Below are 27,941 nucleotides of genomic sequence, written 5' to 3' on the forward strand. Positions count from 1 at the left end.
GGACAGAAAGTATTGTCATTCCATTTCTAAAAAAAAAGGCTACTGCCTCTCTCCCAGTAATTATCATCAAATCATACTCCTGGATGCAACTGGTAACATTTTCACAGCAAGTATCCTAAATCATCTAAAAGACTGGGCCTTTAGAATGGGTGTAATTTTGATGGTCAAAGCAGGCTCTTGGCGTAACATTCTATGACTGACAATATTGCACTTTTACAAACAATTATCAATAAATATGTAACAAATAAGTCCCAGGTGGGCTATAGTTTGTTTGTTGAATTTTCTAAAGCATTCAACAGGGTACACAGTTATACCCTGTGGAGGAAATTAATGAAAATGGGGATTCTAGAAGGTCTGTTAAGCCTAAGTGTCACCTTACATTCATCAACTTGGTTTAGAGTGAGATAGGGTGGGGGGGTCTAGGGACTGACCTATAAGATACCTACTCTGAATGGCCTGAAGCAGGGATGATTACTAGCCCCTCTTTCATGTTCCTTATTCCTAAGCAATCTACTGCTACGCTTTTAAAAATAAATAACTTTCTTCCTAAAAAAGCTTCATGCAACATATATGTTCCAATGTACACCAATGATATTTTTGACCTTACACCTATTGGTTGACAGCGTAACATAGAAGCTATTTTTTGGTATCCTGAGGTAATTTTTTTTTGTGAATATTACCAAAACAAAAGTGGTACTATTTAGGGGGAGAAAACATCATATCTACTTTGACCCCAAATTTGGAGGGAGACCTGTAGAGGTAGTAGAAGTGCACACCTACCTGAGGAGACTATTGTCAAAGACACTCGAAACCACTTCCCTTTTCTAGCATATGGAACTTAAGGCTGGAGCCCATATAAAAACCCAAAAGAGATGTTACTCTTCCACTTAAAAGAGCATGTTCATTCCCAACTCAAAATCTATTGTGATAAATTTTCCTTTACCTGGTCATATGCACTAGAATATATTTCTATAAACAAATGGCATATCTTGTACACAAATTAAGGGAACTGATTCTGCAAAATAACCACTATGAGCCAAGATACATCAGTTTAAGCACAAAGCCTTGGACTCTCTATAGCTAGTGCTTACTCAAGAGCCTTAGCCAGCCTAGGGGCCGATTAGGATTGCGGTGAATCCGCATCCTCCAGGCCGGCGGAAGCAACCGCCGGCCGGGAGGATGCAGATTCACCGCTGCGGTGATTGCAAAGACCCCCTGCCAGATTAGGATTGCAGGGGGGTCATCTGCGGATGTGAAGACCGTCCGCCGCTTATCCGCGGCGGAAAAGCTCTAATATGGTGGCAGTGGCTATCAGACACCGCCGGCCATATTAGGATTCATGCGGAAACATGCTTTTCCACAGAGGGTTTTCCGCCGTGGAAAGCATGTGGTTTTTGGTGTTTGGGGGCCCGTTGCGGGGCCCCAGGGTGTCGGGGGAGGAGGCTGCACATGGGGGGTACCTATGGTACCCCCCAGCATTTACATGCACAAAGCAGCAGGCACTGTGCGGTGCCTGACGCTTTGTGCATGTAAATGTTAAACGTGCATTTTTAACCTTGCGGTGGGTGCTGCTTCAAGCAGCACCCACCGCAAGGTTAAAGGAACAGGATGTGACCGTCAGGGTGGCGGTCACATCCTAATTTGCATGGAGGGACTGCCGCTGCCCATGCGGACGGTCCCTCTTCCTCGGGGGTGGCGGACGGACGCAGGTCCGTCCACCATCCTAATGACCCCCTTAATTAGATGGGCATATCACCTATTGCATGCTGAAGAAGGCTCTTTGAGAGCTCTCTTAAAAAGCAAAACTTTTAAGGTCAGAACAAGATATTATACTTTTAATGAAAATCTCATGACAGCTTTAGAGCACTTTCAAGCTTTATAACACTCTTGCAGTCTTGGTCAGTTATTTTTGAAACATATTACTCTAAGATTAGGTTTCGACCTTATCTTTGTACACTGTTCCTTCCCAGTTAACGCACTGTAGGCCTTTTACAGTTACTTTAGTGTATAATGTTCACCAACAATACTTATGATTCACAATTGAACACAGCATCTGATGCTGCATCATTATGCTTCATTTATTGATCATACCAATAAATGCCTACTCAAAATTCTGGAGCAAGGGACAAAACAGGATTATGCAAACTATGTAGAGGAGGAGTTCAAGATACAGCTCCTAAAAAAGTCCTTGTTGAAACTCAACATCTTTTTTTAAAACCTATAAGTTTTATATATAATCTATTTACTACTTTAAAATCTATTTTATCACTATTTTAAAAAGAAATTATGTTTATGGTTTGTTATATATCTAGATATATACTGTATTGATGTTGTATTCATTTAAAAGTTTAAAGGTCTAAATCATTTGAATTGTATAACCAACACAACAGTCATGCAACCCATAACTTTGCCATGTCCTGCTTTTTAAATAAATGTCATAGTTTGCAAAAAAAATATGGTAAGGTGCAATAATCAAAGCTAACTGTAACTTCACTTAACTACTGATTTTACCTGTGAATTTTAGGGCTTTCTGATCATAAAACACATACAACAGTCCCTTGCGCTACATACGCAGCACGCAGCCTTTGGCAATGCACAGCAGAGGTTGGGTACAGGGACTGCTTGGGTGGCCAAACACTGCTGCTAATGGCCTTTTTCCAAAGGAACTCCTCTGAGTTTGTTTGGACAAAATATTGTAGAAAAAATATAGTGTGGACAAAATATTGTGTCATGAATATTATGGACAAAATTACTGTGAAGGCACATTTCTTTGAGAAAGCAAAGTTTTATCACACTTAAATCCACGTAAATTGACCTGGATGATACATATATATTCAAAGTACATAGATGGGGAGTTAAGAATAGTAAATCTAGAAGTACCTATTTACACTAACGTTTGATATTTTGGTCCACAATATTTTTGTCACAATATTCTGTCCACGCTATATTTTTTACACCGATATTCTGTCAGATAACTGCTCGGAGTAAATATCTAGTTTCATGCAAGGTTTGATATAATTCCGTTCAATCCTTTTTGCGTAGCTCCATCAAAAGCTTCCTACAGGAATTAAAACCTGAAAGCTCACATTCATGACTTTCCTGATATCATGATCATATTTCTCAAAATTTGGATGGTGCAGTGCTTCTGAAGGTATGTTATAAAAAAAGTCAGAAAAACCAGTCTCTAGTTGTGAAAACATAACATGTAGCTTAGCTGACACTCATCTGCCTTTATGATTGCAAGAAAATGAAGCTGCATAATGTCCATTTTCACTATTTTATGCATGAATGCAGATCAAATGGCGCAACCACAATTATGGATTAAAAAGCATGTCACAGCACCAATTTATCAAGTTCAGCTATGAGGCAAGAAGCCTTCTAATTAAGTATGGGTGGCAAATTTGTTCGGCTCGCGGAATTTGCGAATTTTTGGCAATTTTGCGATCTGCAAATCATGCGGAATTGCCCAAAAACCCGCAATTCGTGAGTTTTTTTTTCTTGTTCGCGCTTCAAAAACACAATCTCGTGCACGCGTCATTGACTTACCTTGATTCTGCATTCGCTGATGAGTTTTCCTCCCTGTTCGAGTGCGCTGCGAGATTTTGGTAGCTGGCCGAGCGATCACGAACACGTCATTGCGACCCGAAACAGGAAATTACGAACGCAAACATGTCATTGCGACCCGAAACAGGAAATTGGGAACGCGAACACGTCATTGCAACCCGAAACAGGAAAAAGGCATCGCGAGCAGACTGGTTAAATGGAAACAACATGTTCCCGACCGTTGCGACCGCATGCGCAAGTTCTCGTTCCCGAACTGGTAAATAAATCTCGCGAACTCTCAAAAAAAATAAAACTCAAGCTTGCAGAATTTGGCGGATTTTTGCGAATCGCGATTACGAATTCACGCAAATTCACGTATCGCGAATTCGCAAATTCCGCCCATGTTAATGCACTGCCTTACATTTCCACAAACACAGGATTATTTTGGTGTTCAAACAATGCTATCAAGCAAATAGTAACAAAGTAATCACACAGTTCTAAATAATTAGCATTTTTGTTTCCTCCATTTATAGCTCCAACTATTTATATAAAGCCCATATTGGACCAAGCTCATTTTGCAGTGTCACTCCCGGAGTTTTGTCTTCAGTTACTGAGCCTGTTTGTTATCGGCACAGTGCACTGTTCCCCTTCTGACCACTGTTAAAATGCTTTTGCTCTCTCCCTAACCCATAGCACATACCTGATTATTACAAGTAAGTCCCTAGTATATGGTACCACATGTACCCAGGTCATGTAAATTAAATGCTACTAGTGGGCTGCAGTGCTCTTGTGCCACCCACTAAAGCAACCTTGGAAAACATTCCTCAGGCCTGCCTCTGTAGCCTGGAATGCAGTTTTAAACTGCCAATTGACATGGCAAACTATTTTGCTTGGCCTAACACTTCCTTTTTATTACTTATAAGTCACATCCAAGGTAGGCCCTAAAGCCTCATAGGACCAGGTGTTAAGAATTCAAAATGTTAGGGAATATGTTCTTACATTCTGGCTTTGGCAGGGTAAAGATTTTTAAAGTTACTTTTGCACTTAAATGATCAAACAACTAAACCCACCATTAGATAAGGTTCAGACATACCTTTTAGAGGCTTTGCTACCATTTTCTCAGGAAGAGATATACAATTAAATAACTTTACCACACCTGAGCCTGCCCTAATGAAAATGTAGCTGGACCTAGACACTGAAAAAAGCTTTTAGCCCCCAATAACCTAAAGAGTACACATTTTCTAATGGAAATTCTAACACTCTGTGTGGATTAGGCATCCTGCATTGCAGATTTTTAAGGGACAGTTTAGGGGTGACTTAAAAAAATATATAAATAGGTTTTCATTCATGGGTACTGAAATTTCCTTGCCATTTGTTACTGCATAGGCTTAAACTTTAGTTTAGTGAAATACTGTTGTCATACATGTAGGTGATATTAATACACATTACAACCCACATATGACATTTATCTTACATGCCTTAGAGGATTTTGTGTACCATATGAATCCTGGAAAATGCATTTCTTCTCTTAGTCACAGGTCTCTTGTGCTCTGTTTCTGCTCTCACTTTTGTAGACCAAGCTGCAATTTACCCATATATTCAATATAATCAAAATAGTATTTTGGTTTGCCATTTGTTCCCTATAGTAAAACTCAGAGTTTATAGACGAATATGCCCTCGATCTTAATGAGGAGGACCAAGATTTTGGTGATGCTTTTGAAGAGGCACCATCCTCCTCAAAGGACGTGATTCGCAATCTTTTGGGTGAAGAAATGCTTTCACCTCAAAATCTGAAACACCCTCGGAGCTCGGAGTGGTGCCCCCAAGAACACGTTGTGAAATTTTTTAAGAAATGGATTAGATATCCCTTGGAGAGGGAAACAAGCAACATTTTTAAGTTAGGGCTTGACCCCAGAAAGGGTATGGAGAAGTCTTTTAAGAGTTGCTACGTCCTCGGCCCTCTCTCGAGGATCCTCGACTCGGCCGAAGAGAGCCATATGGAGGGCACTCACCTTGATACGGAGATGATAAGAGATTGGAGCCAAAGGGCCATTATCCTTTTGGGGAATGCCAATGCGAGCATCAACCCCGAGAGGCGAAGAGTTGTCCTTACTCGCATCAACATCAAACTCAGCGATCTCGCTGATACAGAACCCTCCAGGAACCAAAAAGGCCTTCTCTTTAGTGAAGATCTAATAAAATCACTAGGGAAATACATTTCCACATATACTGCCCTCGACAGAGCGCAACAAAATATGCGCAAAGTGTTTAATACCGGTAACAACCTTTTTTGCAAGGGCCGGAAGACGAGGCCAACCTTCGGGCCGATACACCCAACCCGGGTGCTCTGGCGTTCAACTCCTTCCTTCAAACCTGGAAGGATATCTCGCAATGATTCAGAGAGTCCTTCAGAAGGTGAGACGAGATCAGTGTCTCCTCCTTTTGATAACCCCCTTCTGGCCCTCCCAAGCGTGGTTCCCTACAGTTCTGGAGTTGACTTGCAGTATCCCCTTCTTTATTCCTTCACTAGGGAATCTTCTCACAGATTCAGACGACCGAATACATCCTCTAATTCTCGACGGGAGTTTATCCCTTCTTGCCTGGAGGGTGCAGGAGATCTAACGAAATCTCGGGCCTTTCGGAAATGGCTTCAACCCTCCTCCCAGAGTCTTGGGCATGAGGCACACATTACAGATACGACAGAATCTGGAAGCTTTGGGTACATTGGTGCCTGGAAAGGGACCTGGATCCCTTGGAGTCCCCGGTTGTTGATGTAACCAATTTCCTTGTTGAACAATTTGAGAGTGGACTTAGTTACAGGTCCATCAACTGTTTTAGGTCAGCGATTTCTGCAGGCCATACTCTTGTTAATGGGAAGACCATTGGGAAGAATGTCATCATTTGTAGAGGTATGAAGAGTATCCATCTTAAAAGACCTCCTAAAGCGAGGTATGAAGCACTTTGGAATGTTAATTTGATTCTTGATCTTTTTAATAATTGTCCATCCAATTCTCTCCTTAACAGGAAGAATCTTTCTATTAAATTAGCTACCCTCTTATGCCTAGTTTCTTGCAGAAGGTCTTCGGATATCCGGGCTCTGGATTTTACCTATCGTTCATACATTATGTTTGGCATTAAGTTCGATATGCATAAAAGAACTAAAACTATGTCTGACTCCATATTTTATCCACGTTTTGACCTTCATCCCAAATTCTGCGTTGTTGAGTGCATGAGGGAAAATGATCTTAGGATGTCTGAACTCAGGCCTGTTGGTGTTAATCAATTGCTTATCTCATTCGTTAAACCACATAAGGAAATTAGTTCCTCTTCTATAGCTAGATGGATTAAGTCTGCTATGAGCTTAGCTGGTGTTGACTTGAGTACATTTCAGGCTCACTCCCGTAGAGGTGCTATGGCTAGCAAATCACTTTGGTCCGGAGGTAATTTGGACGACATCTTGAAAGCTGCTGACTGGTCCAATGCCAGTACCTTCGCTCGTCATTATTGTAAACCTATCCAACACATGTCTGATTCGGTTTTAGGGAGCTACCAACATGCATAATGTAGCCTCCGGTCTTGTATTGAAATTGTGATTCTCATATTATCATGACTAGAGAATCTGGATTTCATTAAAGACTCGTATACTTAAAGTTCCGGTATAGCATTTTGCTATTAAAAGATAGAACAACTAGCTGGAACTGCAATAAGGGGTTGACCGGGGCCGCTGGCTCTAACATATGCGAGTTCTGTGAAATGGGGATGAAAGAAGATGAGTCCCATGTTCTATTTATATGCCCAGCATACCTTAAAGCAAGGAAAAAATGGCTTAAGCCAATCTGTAACAGGTTAGGCCTTAGACAAATTAAGGTTGGACTTAGAATATTCAAAGGAGATACTGCACAACCAATTGTGTTTAGCCTAAGTCGTTTTTTCCTATGTGTAGCCTTGATTAGGAGAAAGAAAAATCAGAAAACCTAAATGTAATGGGCTACTTTACCATGTTATTGACTGTTTATTAGTTATAGTGCTGCCTGTTTTATTGTTATGATATATACCACTTTTTAAACAAAAATAGATGTCTAATTTATTATTTTAATATTGTGTATATTCATACAGTGTTCTCAATGGAAGAGGGACCGACCATGATCTAGCCAACCCCAGGCTTGATGGTTTTTTGCGTACTTTGCACAAATAAGATGTGATGAAATTTTTACCCACTGCTGCTATTTGTTATGTATTATAATGATGTGTTATGATTTTAATGTATTGTATCTTACAAGGTTTTTTAAACCGAATAAAGATTGAAATGAAATGATAAAGACTCGTAGGCTGACATTATCCCTCCCTCCCACCTCTGGTGGCATTCCAATTAGTATTGTTATCTTATACCATTTATTGTAATGCTTTACGATATTTGTAACATCTTTTACAATCCTTGTTGTACTTTTGTATTTGTATATTATGACACGTTTGAATTTATATATTTGTTGGTTTTTGGACTAATTTCCTTATCTTTTCAGATAATCCCTGAAGCTGGCACTGGTTGCGACTTATCCTTCGCTGAAATATCCTGCATGAATATCTTCATTTTCCTGCCTTCTCCACTCAAGTTACAAAGATTGTTTTTCGCCTTTTTTGGACATCTCAAGCCTTTTAAGAAGTTTATCTTCACCTATGTCCTCATTTAAAAGAGGTCTGTCTGTTGTTGTCTCATGGCATTTAGCTGTTGCCTTTGTTCTAATTGGAATGTTTGTAGTGTGATGCGACTGCTTGGGGTCTGCATTAAAGGTTAATGCATAATGTCAGCCTCCGAGTCTTTGATGAAATCCAGATTCTCTAGTCATGATAATATGAGAATCGCAATTTCTATTGCTATGGAATTAATGACCATGCAGCAAATTGACTCACTATATGAAATAAACCTGAATTATTTAAGTACAGCACAATAAAGTAATTAGAGGACTGGGGTAGATAGGAAACATTTTGGTAAATAAAAAGCAAAAACGGACCCACAATTTGCTTCTAACTTTGTGCAGTCCCAAACACATGCAGCTGTTGTCCAATGTTTGCATTTCTGCATAATTGACAGTGTGGAGAAATGTTTGGATTACCATTATTCACCAGGTTTGGCAAATAACAAGGGATTGTACAAATACATCTAGGGTCCGATGTATTACCATTCAGTTTTGTGACTGGAAAATTACAAATTTTTGCAAATCACAATTTGTGACGCACAAAACGGAATGTATTAATCTGTCTTAGTGACATTTAGCGATTCCCAATATGGTTGGAAATGTCCTGCCTCATCAATATTCATGAGGCAGGTGGCAATTTGCTACACATTGGAAATGGGCAAGAACACAGGGATTATGGCCTGCTGGGTACAGCAGACCACCATGTCTGTGTTTGATTTTTAAATAAAGCAACGTTTTGTTTTAAAATGCAACCCGTTTTCCTTAAAGGAAAATGGAATGCTTTAAAAAAAAAATGAAAACTTTTTTTTTCTTTTCATTTTCTAAGGGCAGGCAGTGGTCCATGAAACCACTGGTTACTCCTAAAAAAATATTTAAGCATACATTTACAAAGGGGAAGGGGTACCATGGGGACCCATTCCCATTTGCGCTGCTTACCACCTACTTGAAGTAGGTAGCAACTGCGAGTGTTTTTCGACTGAATATGCAGTTGCAAAACAATCAAACATACCAGTGAAACTCACTATTAGGAATGGATGACCTTGGCACGCCCCTTCCTAATAGCGACTCACAAACCCAATTTTGTGAGTCAGTGATAAGTTACTAAATAGGGGTTTGTACATACTGCAACCTTTTTTAGTGGGGACAAACGGCCAGATTTTCTGTTTACAACTGCTAAACATGGTTGTACATCTGGCACCATATAACTAAAATGAGCTTCCTGAACACATTTTGAATTAAATTTAGATAGCTTTTTGAATTTGTTTTGCAATAATTACCTTAGCATCTCCTTTCAATTTAACAATGAAATACTTCCCAAAAATATTTTGTACTTACCAAGACCACATTTTTTACAAGTGCCCAAATCTAACTATCTGCAGTTCTTCTGATTCCACTATCTTTTCAATGACTACAAAGTTGCCATTGTTCATTTCTACATTATTTGTTAGCAAGAGGCACCTTTTTTGTTGTTGTTGCTGTAGACAAAGATTTGATTGGGCTTCTTTCCTTCCACCTCCCTCCTGTACAAAGCTCAGACAGATATTGTAAACCAATACGGTGCCGTTTCCTAAAATCAAATTCTCTAATGTGGGGCATATGTCTCATCATGTATTGTAGTTTAGCATAGAAAGCAGAGATTTTAATTTTTAAAAGATCATCTTTTCCTCTTAGCTAAATCTTTAACAAACTTACCCCAATTTTTCTGTAGTTGTGGTGTAACTTATGAAAATTTGTCAAAGTACATTTTTGTAAATTTAGTAGAGAATTTTAACTATAAAGCCAGTCTCCTCTTCACGGAGAACCAGCCTAACACTAATATTAGCAAATGTGGCATGGTAATACAATCATAATTTAATTTAATTACACACAAGGACAAAACACAAACAAATTTGAATTCAAATGGATTTAGATTGAACACAAGTGACTCTCTACTTACCATCAAATATTTCTAGCTCATCAAATTGTTTTTCACTCTGAAACATTTCTACAAATATGGAAACATTGTAGCTTGGTTCAACTTTTATGCTCCAGGCACAGGTTTGAGAGTTGGGGTAGTTTCCAGGATAACCTGGACTGAGGATCACGCCTGATGAGTCTGTGTGCAGTTCATTCTCTGGGCATTGTGCTGGAGAAATAAGAAAAAACAAAATATTAAGGTTTTCCTAGTATTACAGGGTAACATTGCTATTTGATCAATAGCTTTCTTACATTCATATTTGCATGAATAGAAAAAAAACATGGACAATTTGATATTATGTAAGGCCTATTCATGCAATAAATAGTGTTACATCCACATTAGAGAAGTCTTTGTGTGTGTGTGTGTGTGTATTTAAATATATATTCACCAGCTGTAGCTAGTTATCTCAAGTAACTGTAACTCGAGCCCTAAGGTAATTATAACTCGTGCTCTCGCCATGCAAAGTTTTCTCATCAATAATTTCACTGCAAATGTTACAGTGATATTATCCATGATGTCTTAGAAAACAACATGAGTGATGTATCTGTGGAAATTAGCAGTGCAGTACTTGGGATAACTGTAACTCTAACTGGTGAGCTACTTTGGTTTATACTGTTTCAAACTTTACGTTGTTATTGAACATTTCATTTAACTATAATGTTACTTTAACGTTTGATTTTGTCAGTGATTTTCTAGGTTTATTTATTATCGTAAAATAGTTATTTATATGTATATTCAACCCATCATGGGGCTCAACTTTGACTGTGCAGGGCAGGGTGTTGGCAGATCAGGCCCTCCGGCCACTCTGCACTACAGCCAATCCCACTCTTTGCATGGACTACAGCCATGCACAGAGGGGGTTGGCCACAAGGCCTGAGGCCGGGCCTTATGGCCAACTTCCCCATATTCAGCAAATTCCACACTGTGCAGGACCTTTGGTCGTGCACAGCAGTGGTAGGCCAAAAGGCCTGGTTTGTGGCCAGGCCCTGCGGTCAACCCCTGAATGCAGCTAGCCCAGAACTGCACACAGCCTTTGGCTCCAGGCAGGAGTGAACACAAATTCCCCACCCTTGCTGGAGCAGGCAGGAAAACTCCTGTGTTCTGGGGTGGGCTCCCCATGACACAGTACGTGAGCTATCCTTTAAGGATAGGGTCACCTGGGCCATTAATGGCTCAGGGAGGGAATGAGATCCCCAGGGGATTTTAAAGGCTTCAAACATTACAGTGGGTCCTGGGGAATGGGGTGCCATGGGCCGACAGTGGCCTGGGAAGAAGGGCTACACACCCCCTTAAACATATTTGTCCCCCGCTTGACGGATCATCCCAAAGGTTTCCATGTACAAACTAGTTCAAAAGTAGTACTTGTTTCATAGGTTTGTGGAGTTACTTCAAACTGGGGCCAAAGTTATTAGAAACACAAAAATGGATTTCCAATGGAAACAAAATCCTAACTACCCGGTGGTGACATATTTATATATATATATACATATATATATTCAACAACTCCAGAATCCCACATTGAAAAAGACCACCTGGAAGCTTGACTTAGTAGGACACAAGGTTTATTCACAGCATGCTTGTAGCAGAAATGGATGGGAGAACCACTTCAAATGTTCTTTTCGCCAGACGCGTTTCGGGAGGAACCAACTCCCTTCTTCTGTGGCGTAGAGTGTATACAGACGAACTCGCTGCAATCTTCATTAAATGCCAAGCACCTGCCCCTGGGGGGGGGTGGCGGGCCGTAGCTGCGGCCTCATGGTTGTAGTGCACAATCTTACTCCCCAGTGGGTGCGCTGTTCGATCTAAATAAACCAAGAGGGAGTTGATTGACAATGGCTCAACCCCAACTAAATGAAGGGATCTCTCCAGGACCAAGTACTCTGGCTAAACAACCAGCTTGTGAGTACTATTCTCGCACTGTCTAATCTGCGGACACACCGGATAATTTGTCCTTGTTCAGCTCTGTTTAAATCACTAGTTCCAATGCGGTCAAACACCACAATCAACTTTTTCTTCTCATTCAATCTTCTCTTAAATCACATGTTCCAGTATGGAAAAACACCACATGCAACTTCTTCTTCTCATATAATCCACTGAGTGGTGAACATATCTGCCATGAGTGCTGCCGTTCAAATACAGCATGCTGAAACTAGGCAACAGGGCACCCATCCTTTGTAGGTTGGGTACCGGGGGATGGGGTCCCCGGGGTCAAAAACATCACTGCATGATGGGGGCAGGAGTTGCAGTTAGTGCTGCTAAGTATACCTGGTGAATTTCTATGATTTATTTAGTTCAAAACATTAACATAGTCACAACGAAATTCACCTAACTGTAACGTTACTTTAACCTTTGCTTTTTTCAGTGAATATATATTTGTGTTTGTGTGTATATATATGTATATAAATCCGGTGTTAGGAATCATGCCACAATATTTTTCACTGGTAGCCTCCACATGTGTGTATAAATGTATATAATAATTGCCCACATTTGAGAAAGTCCACTTCTCCAATAGCTGCTCCAAATAGTCATTTATTGGTCACACTATGCAATCACAGCCAACATGTGTATCACAACACTGTCACTTCTTCAGGACTCACACCTTCGACACAATCCAAATTCTTCTTAGCAAAACTGTCTATTCACATTCATAACTATCCCCACTTGATTAGGGAATCCAATAATGAAAGAAGGAATCAAGCCAAAGTTACTAAACAACCAGGCTGAATTAGGACTGTGCAGAAGTTGTGGGCCCTGATGAAGCACCAGTGTCGCGAAACACATGTTGGCTGTGATTGTATCGTCTGACTACTTGGAGGAGATATTGGAGAAGTGGACTTTCTCAGATTAATATATATATAGATCTATTATAATGAGCAGTCACCCTTTCCTACTTGATATATACCATAATTATGTTTATTAGCATTCAGAAAGTGTTGCATAAATAATGTCAATTGCTCAGAAAGAGGAACGCTTGCCTCTAACAAAATGGAGTGATCTGAAGCTCACACATTCTAATTCTTGCTAGGCAGATACAGCGTTCTATCTTTCCAACATCCCTAAATTAAGCACCATAATTTGGATAATATTAAAGTCAGTAATTAACTTCTTATAAATGGTAGAGGAGTGGTTGGAATTATTAGCAGATATGTTCAAGGATGCATGCCATGTATAAACCAGGCTCATTTGCCAAAATCACATAAACACCAGGTGACCTGGAATGTACTTTTTTGCACTTCAGTGATAATTCCACAAAATTCATATGCAATATTGTACTTCCTCCAACTAAGGCAGTCTCTTTTAAATTATCAGGGTTCACCATATATGAATTTTTCAGTGTAAAGTTTGTTTTGGCAGTTTATTTATTTATTTATTTATGGCATTTGTAGAGCGCTCTGCAACCCTACGGGCATCCTGGCGCTGAGTACATATAGCTGAGAACCCTGTAGAACAGAAGAGGACAGTGGTCAAGGAGCTAATAAGTTAGATTTTTGGGAAGAGCCATGTTTTAACCTTTTTCCGAAAAGCCATCAGTTCGTTTGTTTTTCTGATGTCAGTGGGGAGGTTGTTCCATAATCAGTACTAGTATGCCTCAACGCTATTTTAATTTGTTATGCCGTATTGAGAGAGAGTTTGTGTGCAAGGATTGGGTGTTATTTAAGTAACGCAGACCTACTAACTTTATCAGAGGGTCAGAACAACCTGATAGAAATAGTGAGCGTATTGGCTTTAGGAAGTGACAAAGATATTTACATAAATAAAGCACATGAATTGTGTTTGTCAAAAAATTATATACGTTTACAGTGGACTGTTTAATAAAAGTGATTGTCATAAAAACATGTAATATAGTTTTATTTATTTACAAAGCATAAACAAGTCTGAGGTTTTTTTTCTTGCATTTTCCAAACTAAAAAGTGCAGGCATAGCATTTTACGTCAGAAAAACATACAGTTTCACCTCATAGAGCTTTTAAAAGATTAGGAAGCTCTACGGAGGTCAAAGATTTAATGACCCAGGAGGCCTACTGTATTTTCTCATGTTGCTGAGGGCATGCTGCACACCCTGCAGTCCCCCACAAATGTAAAAATATGTTTGGTGGAGTCCTTCTAGGGGCACTGCCAGTAAGAATCAATGTGCCTGAAAAAAGTCTTAGGGCATTATGGGGCACTCCTCCAATAAAGGCGCAATCAATATTAAATGAGAGACTATTGCCACTCATTTATTATTTGTTTTTCCCTGTATTTTTGTTTTGTTGTATTATTATAGTGGGTGTCCCAGGCCGACCTGAGATTTTTTAATATTGGGAAGTGGGGTGTGTCCCCCCCTTGAGTTAAAATTGCCACAAGGGTACCCCATCCCAAGAGGCCAAAATTAGTTTAAAGTGGAGGGGGTGTGCAGCCCCTCCCTGAGCCAATATTGGCCCCAGGAACCCCATATCACAGGACCAATTTAGGGTCCCTTTTTTCCACCAGGGTACTCAAAACACACAACACTGGGGGCCGCAATGGGAGGCCCAGGCCCCGGGGGCTCTTACGACTTCCCTGCATAAACTCCTCATCCTCGGTGCAGTGGGAGTCAGCTTGGCTCCACCCTGGTGTGAGCAGGTTTTTCACTTTGCTCCTAGTGGTGGGGGAGCAATCTCAGTTTCCGTGCCTGAAAGAGTGTGGGCAGGAAACAAAATGTGTTCCCCCACCCAGTGGGAATATTTTTGTGTGTCACACAGAGAGAAGGCATACAAGTCTTTCATGCCCATGCTCTAGTGGTCAGGGAAACAGTTTCCTAAAGGGTAGGGGACACAACAATTGAGCCAAACCCGGGGGCTTTCAAGGCTCAGGAAGGGGGCCCTTCCCTTCTAAGTAATTTCAGGCCTCGGGAGATGGGGTCCCACGGCCTTTTTAGTCTCAGTGAGGGGGGATCTCCGCACCCCATCCCATTATTATAACTTATAACATCAGCCCAGGGGATATATATATAACTTTATACAGCTGCTGAGAAGCAATATCAGAAACTGGATTACGGCAATCTGATTAGACTAAATGCAGAATCCTTGCTCAGCCCTGGCCAATTCTAGCACAAGTTGCAGGCAATTGTCCAGATAGCTTTAGGCAATACTATGAATTTGAAAGTCATGATAACATTCAGGAATACATGAGAACAATTTAATAAAGAAAGATACAAACAAGATTCCAACACAATTAAAACCAGATAGTGGAAATCAAAATATTAATTTGAATGCAGAAAGCACCCACAAATATAAGGCACAATTGTAAAGTATCAATTCATTATTGACCTGAACCTATTTATTCTATCAGCCTCTTCTGCACTGGAGAAGAGATTAGCTTGACCTGGGGAAGAACTGATTTTAAATGAAATGCCATTCCTTGTGGACTTCTATCATTAATGCCACTAAAGCATATGTGATTAATTCATGAACAATGACTACATAAATTTGATAATAGACATAATACCTAACATAGGGAAATTGTCAAATCTATATGGAACTTCTAGCAGATTAATGGTGATTGGTATTGCCTAAAGATTATGAGCTGATCATGCTGATGTTTTAAGTTTCACTTAAACCCCCCCACCACATAATATTTCCTGCAATTAATATGGCAAAAGGACAGTTCAGAAATTCTAAAGAAAATGCATCAAATATCAGCAGGTTACCATTATTTGTTTTGTTTACTTAGACAAAGGTAATCCTTAGCCCTTTAGTGGAAACACATACAATGATTGTCACCATTTTCAGCTAATCATGAGTTCGCAATCATAGTGCAATATCATTGTCTAACATGGCAGTGTTTCTCTGAGATTTCAGGTGAAATATGATAAGCCCTAGCCTCGGAAACATCATCTCAGTGCTAACTATGCTTACAGTCAATGAAAGTGTTGTTTATTATTCCCATAGACTTACTGAAAAATACAGCCCTAGTTTTTACATGCTTTCTTACTACCTCTGCCTTTCCTTATCATACCCCTCACCAGTGTCCACCCTCCGCACCCAAAAGATGGCTGTATTAGCCGTGTATTGCCTTGAAAAACACAAGGTGCATACATAGCACCCTTTCTCCTTTCTGCTTCTCTAATCCTAAATAGGTTAGAAAATGTTAACTGCAATAGGAAAAGGGACCACAACTTATGAACATAAGAATCCCTACACTTCTCTTTTCCCTTTTAATGTTCTCCTTTCTTCTATCGCCTTATTCGTTGATAAATACATACCAATTAGTCATAGTTTTTTACTACATCTGTCTATTACTTTCATAGGTAGCACTTCTGTTGACACTTTATAAGTAGTTCTGTTCTAAAAAAACTTTCAGTAACGCTCACTGTGTCTATATTAGATTTAAGCATTCATCTGTGATACGAGTTCATGGAGTTCTCATCCAGACCAACAAAAAAAGTTAAAGTCCAGCTTCACTAGGGTAGTTCATTTTGATAATTTCAATATGTGCCCTTTTGGCAATAAAATATCCAACTTTACGAAGACGATCATGGTTTTCTTAGCGAGTGTTGTTGGGGAATAGTGAGATAGCTAGAACTTCTTTTTTTAAGCATATCAAGATTGCCAAAAATATATTTATGTATACAGTAACCCCCTTGTAAATCTCTAGCACACCGTAAATAGGCAACCCATTCTGGTGAATCACTCTCTCAGTGCTTTAAACCTCAATTTCAAAACAGACCAAGCTAGTTACTAGCACCTCCTGTAGTCATATTTAGGCTCTCTTCGAGCCGAAACATTCTCTGCTTTAGAGATTAAAAGTTTATTGATTTTGTTATGCCATTCTTGATTCTAGTTTTAAAGAATCTGATCCCAGTGGATTCAATTCCAGTGGCAAAGTGTATTATAATGATCTTCTTGAAGAATATGTACTTCTAATTAACCTGGTCACTAGTAAACTCAACAGGTCACTGTTAAAATATACCTCTAAAGTAGATTCAGATTTGGGGTCAAGAAATCTGGTTCCAAAGTCAAGAATGGCCTATCTGATAGATTACATACACTTCTTGTTGTCTATCTGACTGATATTGCCTACTAGGTGTTCTTAAGTATCCATTCATCTTGACCCTTACCATTACATGTTGGGGCATGGGCACATTAGAATTACTTCTGTGTCTGGGTTAAGAAGAGGGGCAAGAATTTCACTGACCTGTCCAGGTCTCAGTTTGCTTCTTAGAGTTAATCACATATGTAGCTTACGTTATCAATTAAGGTTCAGTCTTTTGTCAGAAAAACGGACGGAAAAGATGTAATGGTGGAAATGATGGCAGAAATTAAGAGTATCATAAGGTTCTATAGCCCCTATTCAAACTTTAAAAAAAAATTCTGCCTGAAAACAACCAAGTCAGGTCTTTTGGTATCATCATCTGGCATTTTTATCAAGGAGATAGAGGAGCACATGTAGCCACATATGCAGATGTTATATATATATAGTGACTTAATATTCAGGATAAATCAACAGTAATTTCCACAATACATTTAATGTATTTTTGACGTTGATCAATCAATCAGGCGTTTGTTACTTGACTACTCACCTGTAAGGGTCTCAAGGCGTTAGGGGGGTAGGGCCGGGGGAGTTAGCAAGCGCCAGTCCATCAAGGGGGGGTTCTGTTGAAGAATCAGGTTTGAGGTTTCTTGTGAAGATGGGGAGCAATGTTGTCTGTCTGAAGTGGAGTGGAAGGGCGTTCCAGGCTGGGGCCGTGAGGAGGTTGAAGTAGTTTCCTCCCGATCTGGTCTTTCTGGTGCGGCGAACAATGGTTCAGGGGATCTGGGCTGATCGTAGGGTCCTCTGGGTTGCGTGGAATTTGAGTCAGCTGTTCAGGTATGCTGGTCCGGTGTTGTGGAGGGCCTTGTGGGCATGGGTGAGCATCTTGAAGGTGACTCTAGCTTCGATAAGGAGCCAGTGTAGTGTGCGCAGGTGCTGGGAGATGTGGCAGTGTATTGGCAGGTCGAGGACTAGTCTTGCAACGGTGTTCTGGGTGTTCTGTTGCATGCAGTTTTTATTTATTCTGGCATAGAGTGCGTTGCCGTAGTCGAGTCTACCTGTGACAAGGGCATGAGTGACGCTCTTTCTGTGATTGGGGGGGATCCATTTGAAGGTCTTATGTAGGAGGCGTAGAGTGTGGAAGCAGGAGGACGAGACAGACTTAATCTGGCAGTCCATTTTGAGCTCCGAGGCCAGGATGATTCCTAGGTTGGGTGCGTGGTCCGTGGGGGTGGCTTGGCTTCCAAGGGCTGGGGGCCACCAGGTGTTTTTCCAGGCCTTGGGGTTTGGGCCCATGATGAGTACTTCTGTTTTATTGGTGTTTGGGTGTAGGCAGCTGTTTTATCATCCATTTGGCGATGGCTTCCATGCCTTCTCAAAAATTGTGTCTGGCAGTATTGGGTTTGTTGGATAGGGAGAGGATGAGTTGCATGTCGTTTGCGTATGACACAATGTTGAGCTTATAGGTTCTGACATGGGGGCGAGCTGAGCCATGTAGACTTTGAAAAGTGTAGGCCTGAGGGAGGAACCCTGGGAGACTCCGCAGGTGGTAGGTGTAGGGTCCGAGAGGAAAGGGGGATGTCTGACCCGCTGCGTTCTGCCAGAGCAGAAGGAGCGGATCCAGTTGAGGGCCTTGTCTTGGATCCCTGCGTCGTGGAGTCTGCATCAAGGGTGCGGTGAAAGACTGTGTTGAGTACTGCTGAGAAGGATGAGGGTTGCTGTTTCTCCTTTGTCCAGTAGGGTGCGGATGTCATCTTTTGCAGCACGGAGGGCGGTTTCTGTACTGTGGTTTTTTCTGAAGCCGGATTGGGAAGAGTCGAGGATGTTGTGCTCTTTCATGAATGTGGCGAGTTGTCTGTTGATGTATTTCTTGATGACTTTCACTGGGAACGGGAGCAGGGAGATGGGTTTGCAGTTTTTTGAGGTCGGTGGGGTCCACCAAGGGTTTCTTCAGGAGGGGGTTGACCTTCAGGGGGGAGTTTACGTCTTATTGTATTTGACGCCTGCCAACATGTGGTGCTTGGGCTTACTCAGAGTAAAAAGCTCTGTCCTATCATATTTAAATACAGGATTATAGTCTTAGAGCAACAGGGGACATATTACAATGAGTGCCTGGGGGAGCAACAGGCATTTGCGCCTGGTTTGCACACCGCTGGGGCACTTTGGTATTACAGAAGGGAGCGCAGACTCTTGTGCGTCCCCTTCAGTAATATTGATAGTGCCAGGGCAATGTTCAGGGGTGTTTCCTCATTTGCATAGGGGTGTGCCCTATGCAAATGAAGGAATTCCTTTGAATCTGAGCCCGCGCTATATTACTGGCCGGGTGCCACTCGTAGCGGTTTGGATGCCAGAAGATATTCCTTGCGTGAGGGGAGAGAAGGAGACAGCGGGACTCCCAGGACCAGGAGTCTCCGCCGCCAGTTCCACCACGCTCCTCCCCCTGCTCACCTGCTCGCCTCCTGATTACGGCTCGCGGACCCCACTCCTTGGGTGCTGCTCATAGCAGTTTGGGTGTCAGAAGCTGTTCCCTGCGTGAGGGGAGAGAAGGAAACAGCGGGACTCCCAGGACCAGGAGTCTCCGCTGCCAGTTCCACCGCGCTCCTCCCCCTGCTCTGATGTCCCATATCACTGGAGACACATACCGCTGCGCGGGAAGAGCACGGGCACGCGCTCGGCAAAACCCGGGCAGAGGGCGAGCCATTCTTTGCCCGTCATCGACAGGAAGAGGCAGGCCAGGGCCCCCCCTCTTACATATGGGATCACTATTCATAAGGACAAAAGGTACTGTCTGGCACTTGGTGGGGCTTGCAGTTTTTAGAAAGTGAACATTGAACCATAGTTTGGACTACCTGTGCCAGGGACATTTCTGGAATTAAAAACTGGGGAAGATCTGTTGAGGAAATACGCGCAGTGTAAAGATGGGAAAAAGGAAAACTATGGAAGGGGCAGCATCAACCTTATTAGCTAAAAAAGGGAAAAAGGCAAAAAAAGTGGCGCATGCAGCAACCAAATGTGTGCTTCCAAGAATCGAAGCTATCGTGAATGAATGTGAAGTGTTTCTTGTAGGGAATACAAGCAGTAATACAGCAGAGAACAGTGATCCCCTTGCTGATGTCTTAATCCTATCTAGGAAACAGGTGATCTCCGCAATTTTTAACAGGAAATCGCCATTAAATCCTCCTATTTGTGAAGTCCATAGCTCAGTAGAGGGACCTGTTGAGGTATTTGACTCGCCGGAAGATCATAATAAGGTAGTAGAGCATACAAACCTAGTGGCCGCACCGGGGTGTCAAATTGAGAGGGGCATCATATGCTCAAATAGATCTGCAGTCTTAGAAACGATTACAGGGGTTGCAGAAGATTGAGCGCAGGCAAATAATGAAAGGGTGTTCCCCATTGAGGACCCCCTACTATGTGCTAAATGTGGTCATACAAATAAGGCATTATTGCAAAAAGTGGACAGTCTTGGAAGGGAGTTAGCTTCTGTAGAAAAGATGATGGAGGAACTAATACAGAAAGTGGAATTGCCTAGGGTCATAGATATTCACTCCCTATCATCTACCCAAGTGTGGGGTAAGGCATTGCCACCTACCAAATCTATGGAAGGAGCGGGGCCACCAACGGGGTCGGGATCACAGTCCAAGGATCACTTGGCTCGACTAATTCAGCATGCCCCATTAGATCTTGTGCAGAAATAACGAAAATCCGGACTGTCAGAGCCAAGCCCCAGGGTCCACACTATAACAACATAGGTGGTAGAAACCCCCCTCTAGATAGAGAAAGGCAGAGTGGGAGAGATGGCCCTGGCCTGTTAAGGAATAGCACCCCCTTAAGAAATCCATCAACAGTAGTTTACATGACCATGGTCCCTAAATTTATTTATAAATCTGGTCAAGAAAGTAGTGAGTCTATTCACAATAAAGCAATCCACTGGCTATGTCACGTGAGGGACTGCAGGTCAAATATTAGGGAGGAACATGGTGAGGGTAAAAAGGATTTCCTTGTTTAGCTCCCATACAGACTGCATTGAGTTGCAGTTAAATAACTCAAAAATTGCGGAGAATTTATCAAGCCTTGAGTATGGTACCCCCCCCCCCCAAGCATTCTGATATCCAAATTAGACCTTTACCACTCTAGTCCACAGCTGGGGAGGGGGGTGACTCAGGTCTTAATAGAGTAGACTGACTAGATGAGGCTTTCCATCTGTATTCCCCATCAGAGCGCAGACTCTTGTGCGTCCCCTTCAGTAATATTGATAGTGCCAGGGCAATGTTCAGGGGTGTTTCCTCATTTGCATAGGGGCGTGCCCTATGCAAATGAAGGAATTCCTTTGAATCTGAGACCGCGCTATATTACTGGCCGGGTGCCACTCGTAGCGGTTTGGATGCCAGAAGATATTCCTTGCGTGAGGGGAGAGAAGGAGACAGCGGGACTCCCAGGACCAGGAGTCTCCGCCGCCAGTTCCACCACGCTCCTCCCCCTGCTCACCTGCTCGCCTCCTGATTACGGCTCGCGGACCACACTCCTTGGGTGCTGCTCATAGCAGTTTGGGTGTCAGAAGCTGTTCCCTGCGTGAGGGGAGAGAAGGAAACAGCGGGACTCCCAGGACCAGGAGTCTCCGCTGCCAGTTCCACCGCGCTCCTCCCCCTGCTCTGATGTCCCATATCACTGGAGACACATACCGCTGCGCGGGATGAGCACGGGCACGCGCTGGGCAAAGCCCGGGCAGAGGGCGAGCCATTCTTTGCCCGCCCATCAGAATCACAAGACAGGGAAGTATCAGGGCGCACCCCATCTGTAAATACCATAGTACGGAGAACTCACAGTGGGGATTAGATAGACTAGGTTAATCAAGGTACTGTAGAGACAGTGGCTGAAAATCTAAGGGTGATCTATCTCCTCTCCTGGCACATTACAGGCCTCCAAAAAAAATGGTCCATCCCAGAATGGAATGAATTTATTGACAAGTTCGAGGTCTGCCAGTTTCAGGAGACTTGGAGTACGTTGCCCTTATATAAACCAGGGTACACCACCTTTTACATCCCCGCCACAAGTTCAGGGAAGGGACGTCCATCTGGGGGTCTCCACGTATGTGTCAACATTGCACTGAATTGGGATGTCACTATGCAGAATTCACCCATAGAGGACATTCTTCATTTGACAATCAAAGGACTTCATAATGGTAATAACTTGGAGTTATTTAACGTGTATGCAAGTGGGTCTCCGGGGGCACAAATCTCAGCAACTATAGCAGCTCTGGAATCAGAATTAGCTGGCATTCCCCCTCTTGCCAATGTAATCGTGGCTGGAGATTTCAATTGTACATTCGAGCCCCTGAGTGGGGAAGACTTCCTAGGGACTAATGAGGAGGATGTCAAATGGGCCATACCCATTCTGACTTTGGCGCCAATTAAAAAATGGTCTCCTAGGGAAATCCAAATCAATGCTTTAACCTTAGAATACAATCTGAGAGCACTGAAAGGTAGGACAGTCTCCGACCAAAGAGGGGGTAATACATATAACAGGCTAAGCTGCCCATCACGTATAGAATATATACTGTTGGACACACGCCTTTGGGGCGACCTAGTGGACATGGAGATAAAACAGTCCCAGGATAGTGATCATAACCCCTTATGTATGAAGATTATGAGGGGACCGCCCAATGAAAAGACAACTAATGCCCCAATAATGCAAACAAAGGAGGTTGTGCCATCAAAGTGTAATCGCCGATTGAAATGGCACAAGGTACCAGGTCAGGAGGATACATTTTATAGTATTAAGGAACTAATAAAGCAGAAGGTTGTAGAGTTGGAATTGTTCACTGCAGTCCAGGAAAAAACACTGGCCTCCCCTTAACCAAATTTTATAGTAACGTAGTGGCTGGGCTCGCTTTTTATTGTTAAAGAGCGGCGAATGCTGAAGCAGAATTTAGTAAAACCGAGTAACCCCTGGTAGACGGCTTTGTACAGACAGAAAAGGAAGACTTTAACTATGGCCCTGCACAAAAAAGATCTGATATTAGTAAGAGTAGCCAGAAAGGAGAACTCAAGAGCCATAGCTCTAGCAAAGCGTGATTGGGAGGAACAGCATTGGCAGGAGCTTAAATCTGCTGCCCAGATGAAGGATTCAACTTTTTTCTGGGATTTAATTAATAAAGCGAATAGAAGGGGAGCGGATCCTATACCAAACCACATCACAGAACAACAATGGTATATCCACTTCCTTAATTTGTACTGTGATGTGGGAGAATCACAGTCTCCACAAAGCACCCCTATAGGACCTGGACCAGAGAACAATGTACTAGCAGATCCCTTTTCTATTAAAGAGGTACATTTGGCCATTAAGAACATAGCCCCTGGAAAGGCTGCGGGCCCCGATGGTCTCCCAGGGGATCTACTTTTACATGACCCTATGCTTTGGGCCAACTTCATCTCCCTACTAATGAATCTGATTGCCAGGGGTCTCCTCATCCCTGATTCATGGAGGGGAGCTGAAGTAGTAACCATATACAAGAAAGGGGCTAGAGAGGACCCTGCCAACTACAGGCCAATTAGTTTAATTGATGTAATCCAGAAAGTAGTTGGCAGGGTCATTATCTCCAGGTTGGGGTCTTGGATGGAAGAAGGGCACATTCTATCTCACTTGCAGGCGGGTTTTAGGCAGAAGTTGGGCACGATAGACCAGGTATTCAGATTCTTTGCGGTTTACTGGAAAATCTTGACCATCAGAAAGGCAGTCTATATTTGGCCTTTATAGACCTAAAGACTGCCTTCGACCTGGTGCCCCGCGATAAACTTTGGCAGGTGCTAGAAGACCTTGGCCAGCCCATTTCTCTTCTTGATATTATAAAGAGACTCCATGAGGGGAACTATGCCACAATCAGATGGGGGAATCAGGGACAGCTCACAGAGAGGGTGGCTGTGAACAGGGGGGTTCGCCAGGGCTGTGTGATGGCCCGACTTTGTTTTCTCTCTTTGTAAATGAGGTGGTAGACCATTTGAGAGAGGACCCGGCCGGCGCCCCAGCCCTGGCAGGTGAGAAAACACCCACTCTACTCTTTGCCGACGACACCCTCCTGATGTCGAAAACCCCAGCAGGCCTCCAAAAACTGCTCGATATGTTTAGCTTGTTCTGTGTGGAAAGGGGCCTAAACATCAATACCTCCAAGACAAAGCTAATGACCCTGTCACCTTCAAAAAGATTTAGGAATAACATCTCGCTGAATGGTACTCCACTAGTGGTGTTTGAGTTGTTTGACTACTTGGGAGTGAGGGTTAATCACACGATGAATTGGAACTCCCACATGGCGAAAATGTTGCTCAATCACAAGCGAGTGTCGGGAGCAATTCTGAGAGAACAGCGGGGGTCTACTAGTAAACCGATAGCTCTGGCCCTGGTGGTGTACGAGGGAAAAGCATTGTCTTCAGCGGTATACGGGTCCGAACTATGGGGGTTTGAGAGTACCACTGATTTAGTTAAATCTGAGAATAAGTTTGTGAGAGATTTGGTTTCCCTCCCAGTCGCTACTCCCCTAAAACCCCGGTACCAGGACATGTGCAAACGTTCGATTAAGGACATAGTTCGTCTTTGACCACTATTATTCTGGGTACATTTGAGAAGAACGCCAGAATTGGCAAATTATGCGGCTGCCCTCGATGAACTTATTAAATTGAACATCAGCAATAAGATCAAGAGGATTAACAAATTGAGACAGCTAGGGGCAGATGTATCGAGACTTTTGCGACTCGCAAAGGCCGAAATTCGCAGAATTTCGGCCTTTGCGAATCGCAAAAGGTATTTTTGCGTATTTTGGCATGCATCAAAAAATCTCAAAATAAGAAATAGCAAAAATTTGCGATTCCTTTTTTTGCCATAGCATTTAAGATATCGCAATTTTGCGATTCCTTAAATGCTGTGTATGAAGCATTTTTGAATTGCGATTTATGTTTAAGAATTCGCAAATTACCACCAAGTTGCAGTTGATGGTAATTTGTCTTTCAAAAATGCACAATTTTGCATTTTTGATGGTGGCATGTGACGCACACACATGCCCATAGGGCATGTATGTGCGCCATATGCACACACATGTACATTTCAGGGGTGCAGCAGGGTGTCTTTGAGCCACCCCTGCACCCATGAAATAATTCTCAAATTGCGATTAGCAAATTGCGAATTCGCAATTTGAGAATTACTTCAGAATCATTCCCATGGGCCTCCTGGCCCATAGGAATGCATGGGAAATTATTCCTTATTTGCGAATTCGCAAAATGCGAATTCGCAAATAAGGAAGGTTAAGGAATCACTAAAAAATAGCGATTGTTTTCATACATTCCATTTTGTGAATTCTCAATAGCGATTCCTTAAAAATCGCTATTTAAGAATCGCAAAATGGAATCTTGATACATCTGCCCCCTAGTTTTTAATATAGGGCTATGCGAATCATGGGCAAGCCAGTGCCCGCCACTCAAACAAACAATTAAGAAACTATATTGGGATTGGGTTCAGGTGGAGGAACTACATAGTGCCAAGTGGGGCCCCCTTGTCCGAGCTGTTTCTGGAGCATAAACCTTTTAGGAAGCTTGAACCATTCCTTGACTTCATTCAAATTCTCAGAGACAGAACACTCTACTTAATGTTGAGATTTGGGACCCTCCCGCTTAATGAAATTACAACAGGCTGGAAAAGGTGTGGTTCTCCACCAGCTCCCTGCCCAGGTTGCACAGCTCCTACAGAGTCAGTAGCCCATTTTCTTTTTGCATGCAAAGCATATAGGGTGGCGAGAAAAACTTGGCTGAAACCAATTTGTAGAGAACTGGGTTTTAGACACCACAAGATGGCCCAACGTATTTTTACAACTGATACTACGTCTCTGGCCACTGTTTGCGGGGTAGCAAAGTTCCTGGGTAGCGCTTGGCAGATTCGTACAAAGCTGCTAAAGGAAAATATGTGCTAGGAAATTATGGGTCATATTGTAACAGCTCTTTTTGATCTCCTTGTTTTTATTATATATATTCTTTTATCATATTTTACTGCTTTGTATACTGGTTATATGTATAATTGGTTTGTTTTTATAAATAGAGGATGTACATACTTTTATGATAAATTTTATCGAATAAAGCACATACAACAGCAACATATATTACAGACATGGGCACAGAGGTAAAGAAGCTCTCAGGGGGCACACAAACAGTAGGCCACTTTCTAGGTGGTACCCCGTAAGGGAGCCCCCTGAGAGCAGCTCTCTGGAGGGGAGAAAAGGAGTCATATGGACCACCCAGACATACCCTTGCTGGCGGGTGCAGTCAATGACTGCACCCGCCGGCAAGGGGATCTCTAGTACCCTGTTAATAGTGCCGCCTGCACTGAGAAAACATGGAAAACATGGAGCAGCTGCTCCATGTTTTCACTTGAATGTGCTGCCCGAGGACGCATTGGCATTGTCATTGTTTGCGCCGGCTCACCTTTTAAAATGTGCGCCAGGTGCAAACAATGACAATGCATAACATCGGCCCGGGTCTTTGTGGTGTGTTAAGACAAGATGCTGCGATCTGGTTGACATCCATTCTGTTTCTCAGGCTCACTTTGCTATTTAGCAGGTTTTAGATCATATATTATACCTATCTCTGTGCATCTTGATTTGGAGGAACAATATCAGACACTAACCTCACAATAATCATTACTTGCCCCATAGAGCAGGCAACTGTAGAAATAGGTTTGTTTGTATTTGGATTTCCACTGGAATTGTTTCTGCAGCTGGAAATAAGAAAGATCTCAATACAGAACTAATACTGAGCTCCCTTTTCAACCCCCTGATACAAGCAGATACATTAATTTCTACCACTGATGAGCAGTTGACATTTCCAAGTTAAACTTTTGTAAAAATGTCTGCCCCATTTGCTTTTTTGTAGGAGTTTCTAGGGAGCCAGTTCAGGTATCCCTTAACCTGCTACTAGCTGGTAACTTCCATAAGGTGAAATAAGGCAGCACCACAAAAGCCCAATTTCAAAAGCACAATAAATAGGACACTGGAATGCAATGCCAGACATTACTCTACCAGACAGTACTTTCTCTACTTTACTGCAAGGTTTTCAGGCCTACGATGGAGAATACCATGCCTATCTAGAATCAAAGGCTCTGTCCTGTATGTGATTCACATATTACTTTATCATGCTCTTTATCCACCTTGTTAGAAATTGGGGGTCTCTAATTTACAGAGGTATGCACCTTTTTCCAAGTAGGTACCTTGCTTCCAATCAGGGTAAGGGGATTACACACTTGAGATATCCCCTACTCACCCCCTTGATAGCTTGGCATGAGCAGACAGGCTTATCCAAAAGGCAATGTTTAGCATATTTGTACTCAAATACACAGTAAAACAGTGAAAATACCTCAAAGGGCCAACACACCAGTTTAGAAGACTAGAATATATTTATCTAAACCAAACAAGAGGAAAACAACAAAAATCCAACATACATGTTCAAGATATCACTTATGGAACGGTTACCTCAAAAATAGAGCTTGCAGAAATAAAATAGCTCTACCTGGGGCTATTATGACATCATGACAGGCACAAATCCAAAGTACGAAAGTACGGCGTTAACATACAATGCACAGCGTTGTGGAGGGGAGGCATTGGTGCTGAGGTGAAGCCAGTTCCTTTCTGCCACAGGAGACGAGGCTTCAAATCCAGGACAAGGGAAGTTAGGCAGCAGCAATAATTAGGCATCTGTTCTAGTGAGGCCGTGTGACGAAGTGTTT

The 27,941-nt window shown here is 42.3% G+C and overlaps 1 protein-coding gene across 1 annotated transcript in view; it reads right to left on the bottom strand.

The window, feature by feature from the left end:
* Nucleotides 1–27,941, bottom strand: part of CSMD1 (CUB and Sushi multiple domains 1) — a 3,932,590-nt gene that overhangs the window by 687,351 nt on the left and 3,217,298 nt on the right. The window contains exon 47 of the mRNA XM_086925641.1: nucleotides 10,174–10,362. Within this exon, the coding sequence (XP_086781767.1) occupies nucleotides 10,174–10,362 (189 nt within the window). The remainder of the gene's footprint in view (nucleotides 1–10,173; nucleotides 10,363–27,941) is intronic.

This window comes from Lissotriton vulgaris, chromosome 6 (genome assembly GCF_964263255.1).
Source record: "Lissotriton vulgaris chromosome 6, aLisVul1.2, whole genome shotgun sequence".
Taxonomy (NCBI): Eukaryota; Metazoa; Chordata; class Amphibia; order Caudata; family Salamandridae; genus Lissotriton; species Lissotriton vulgaris.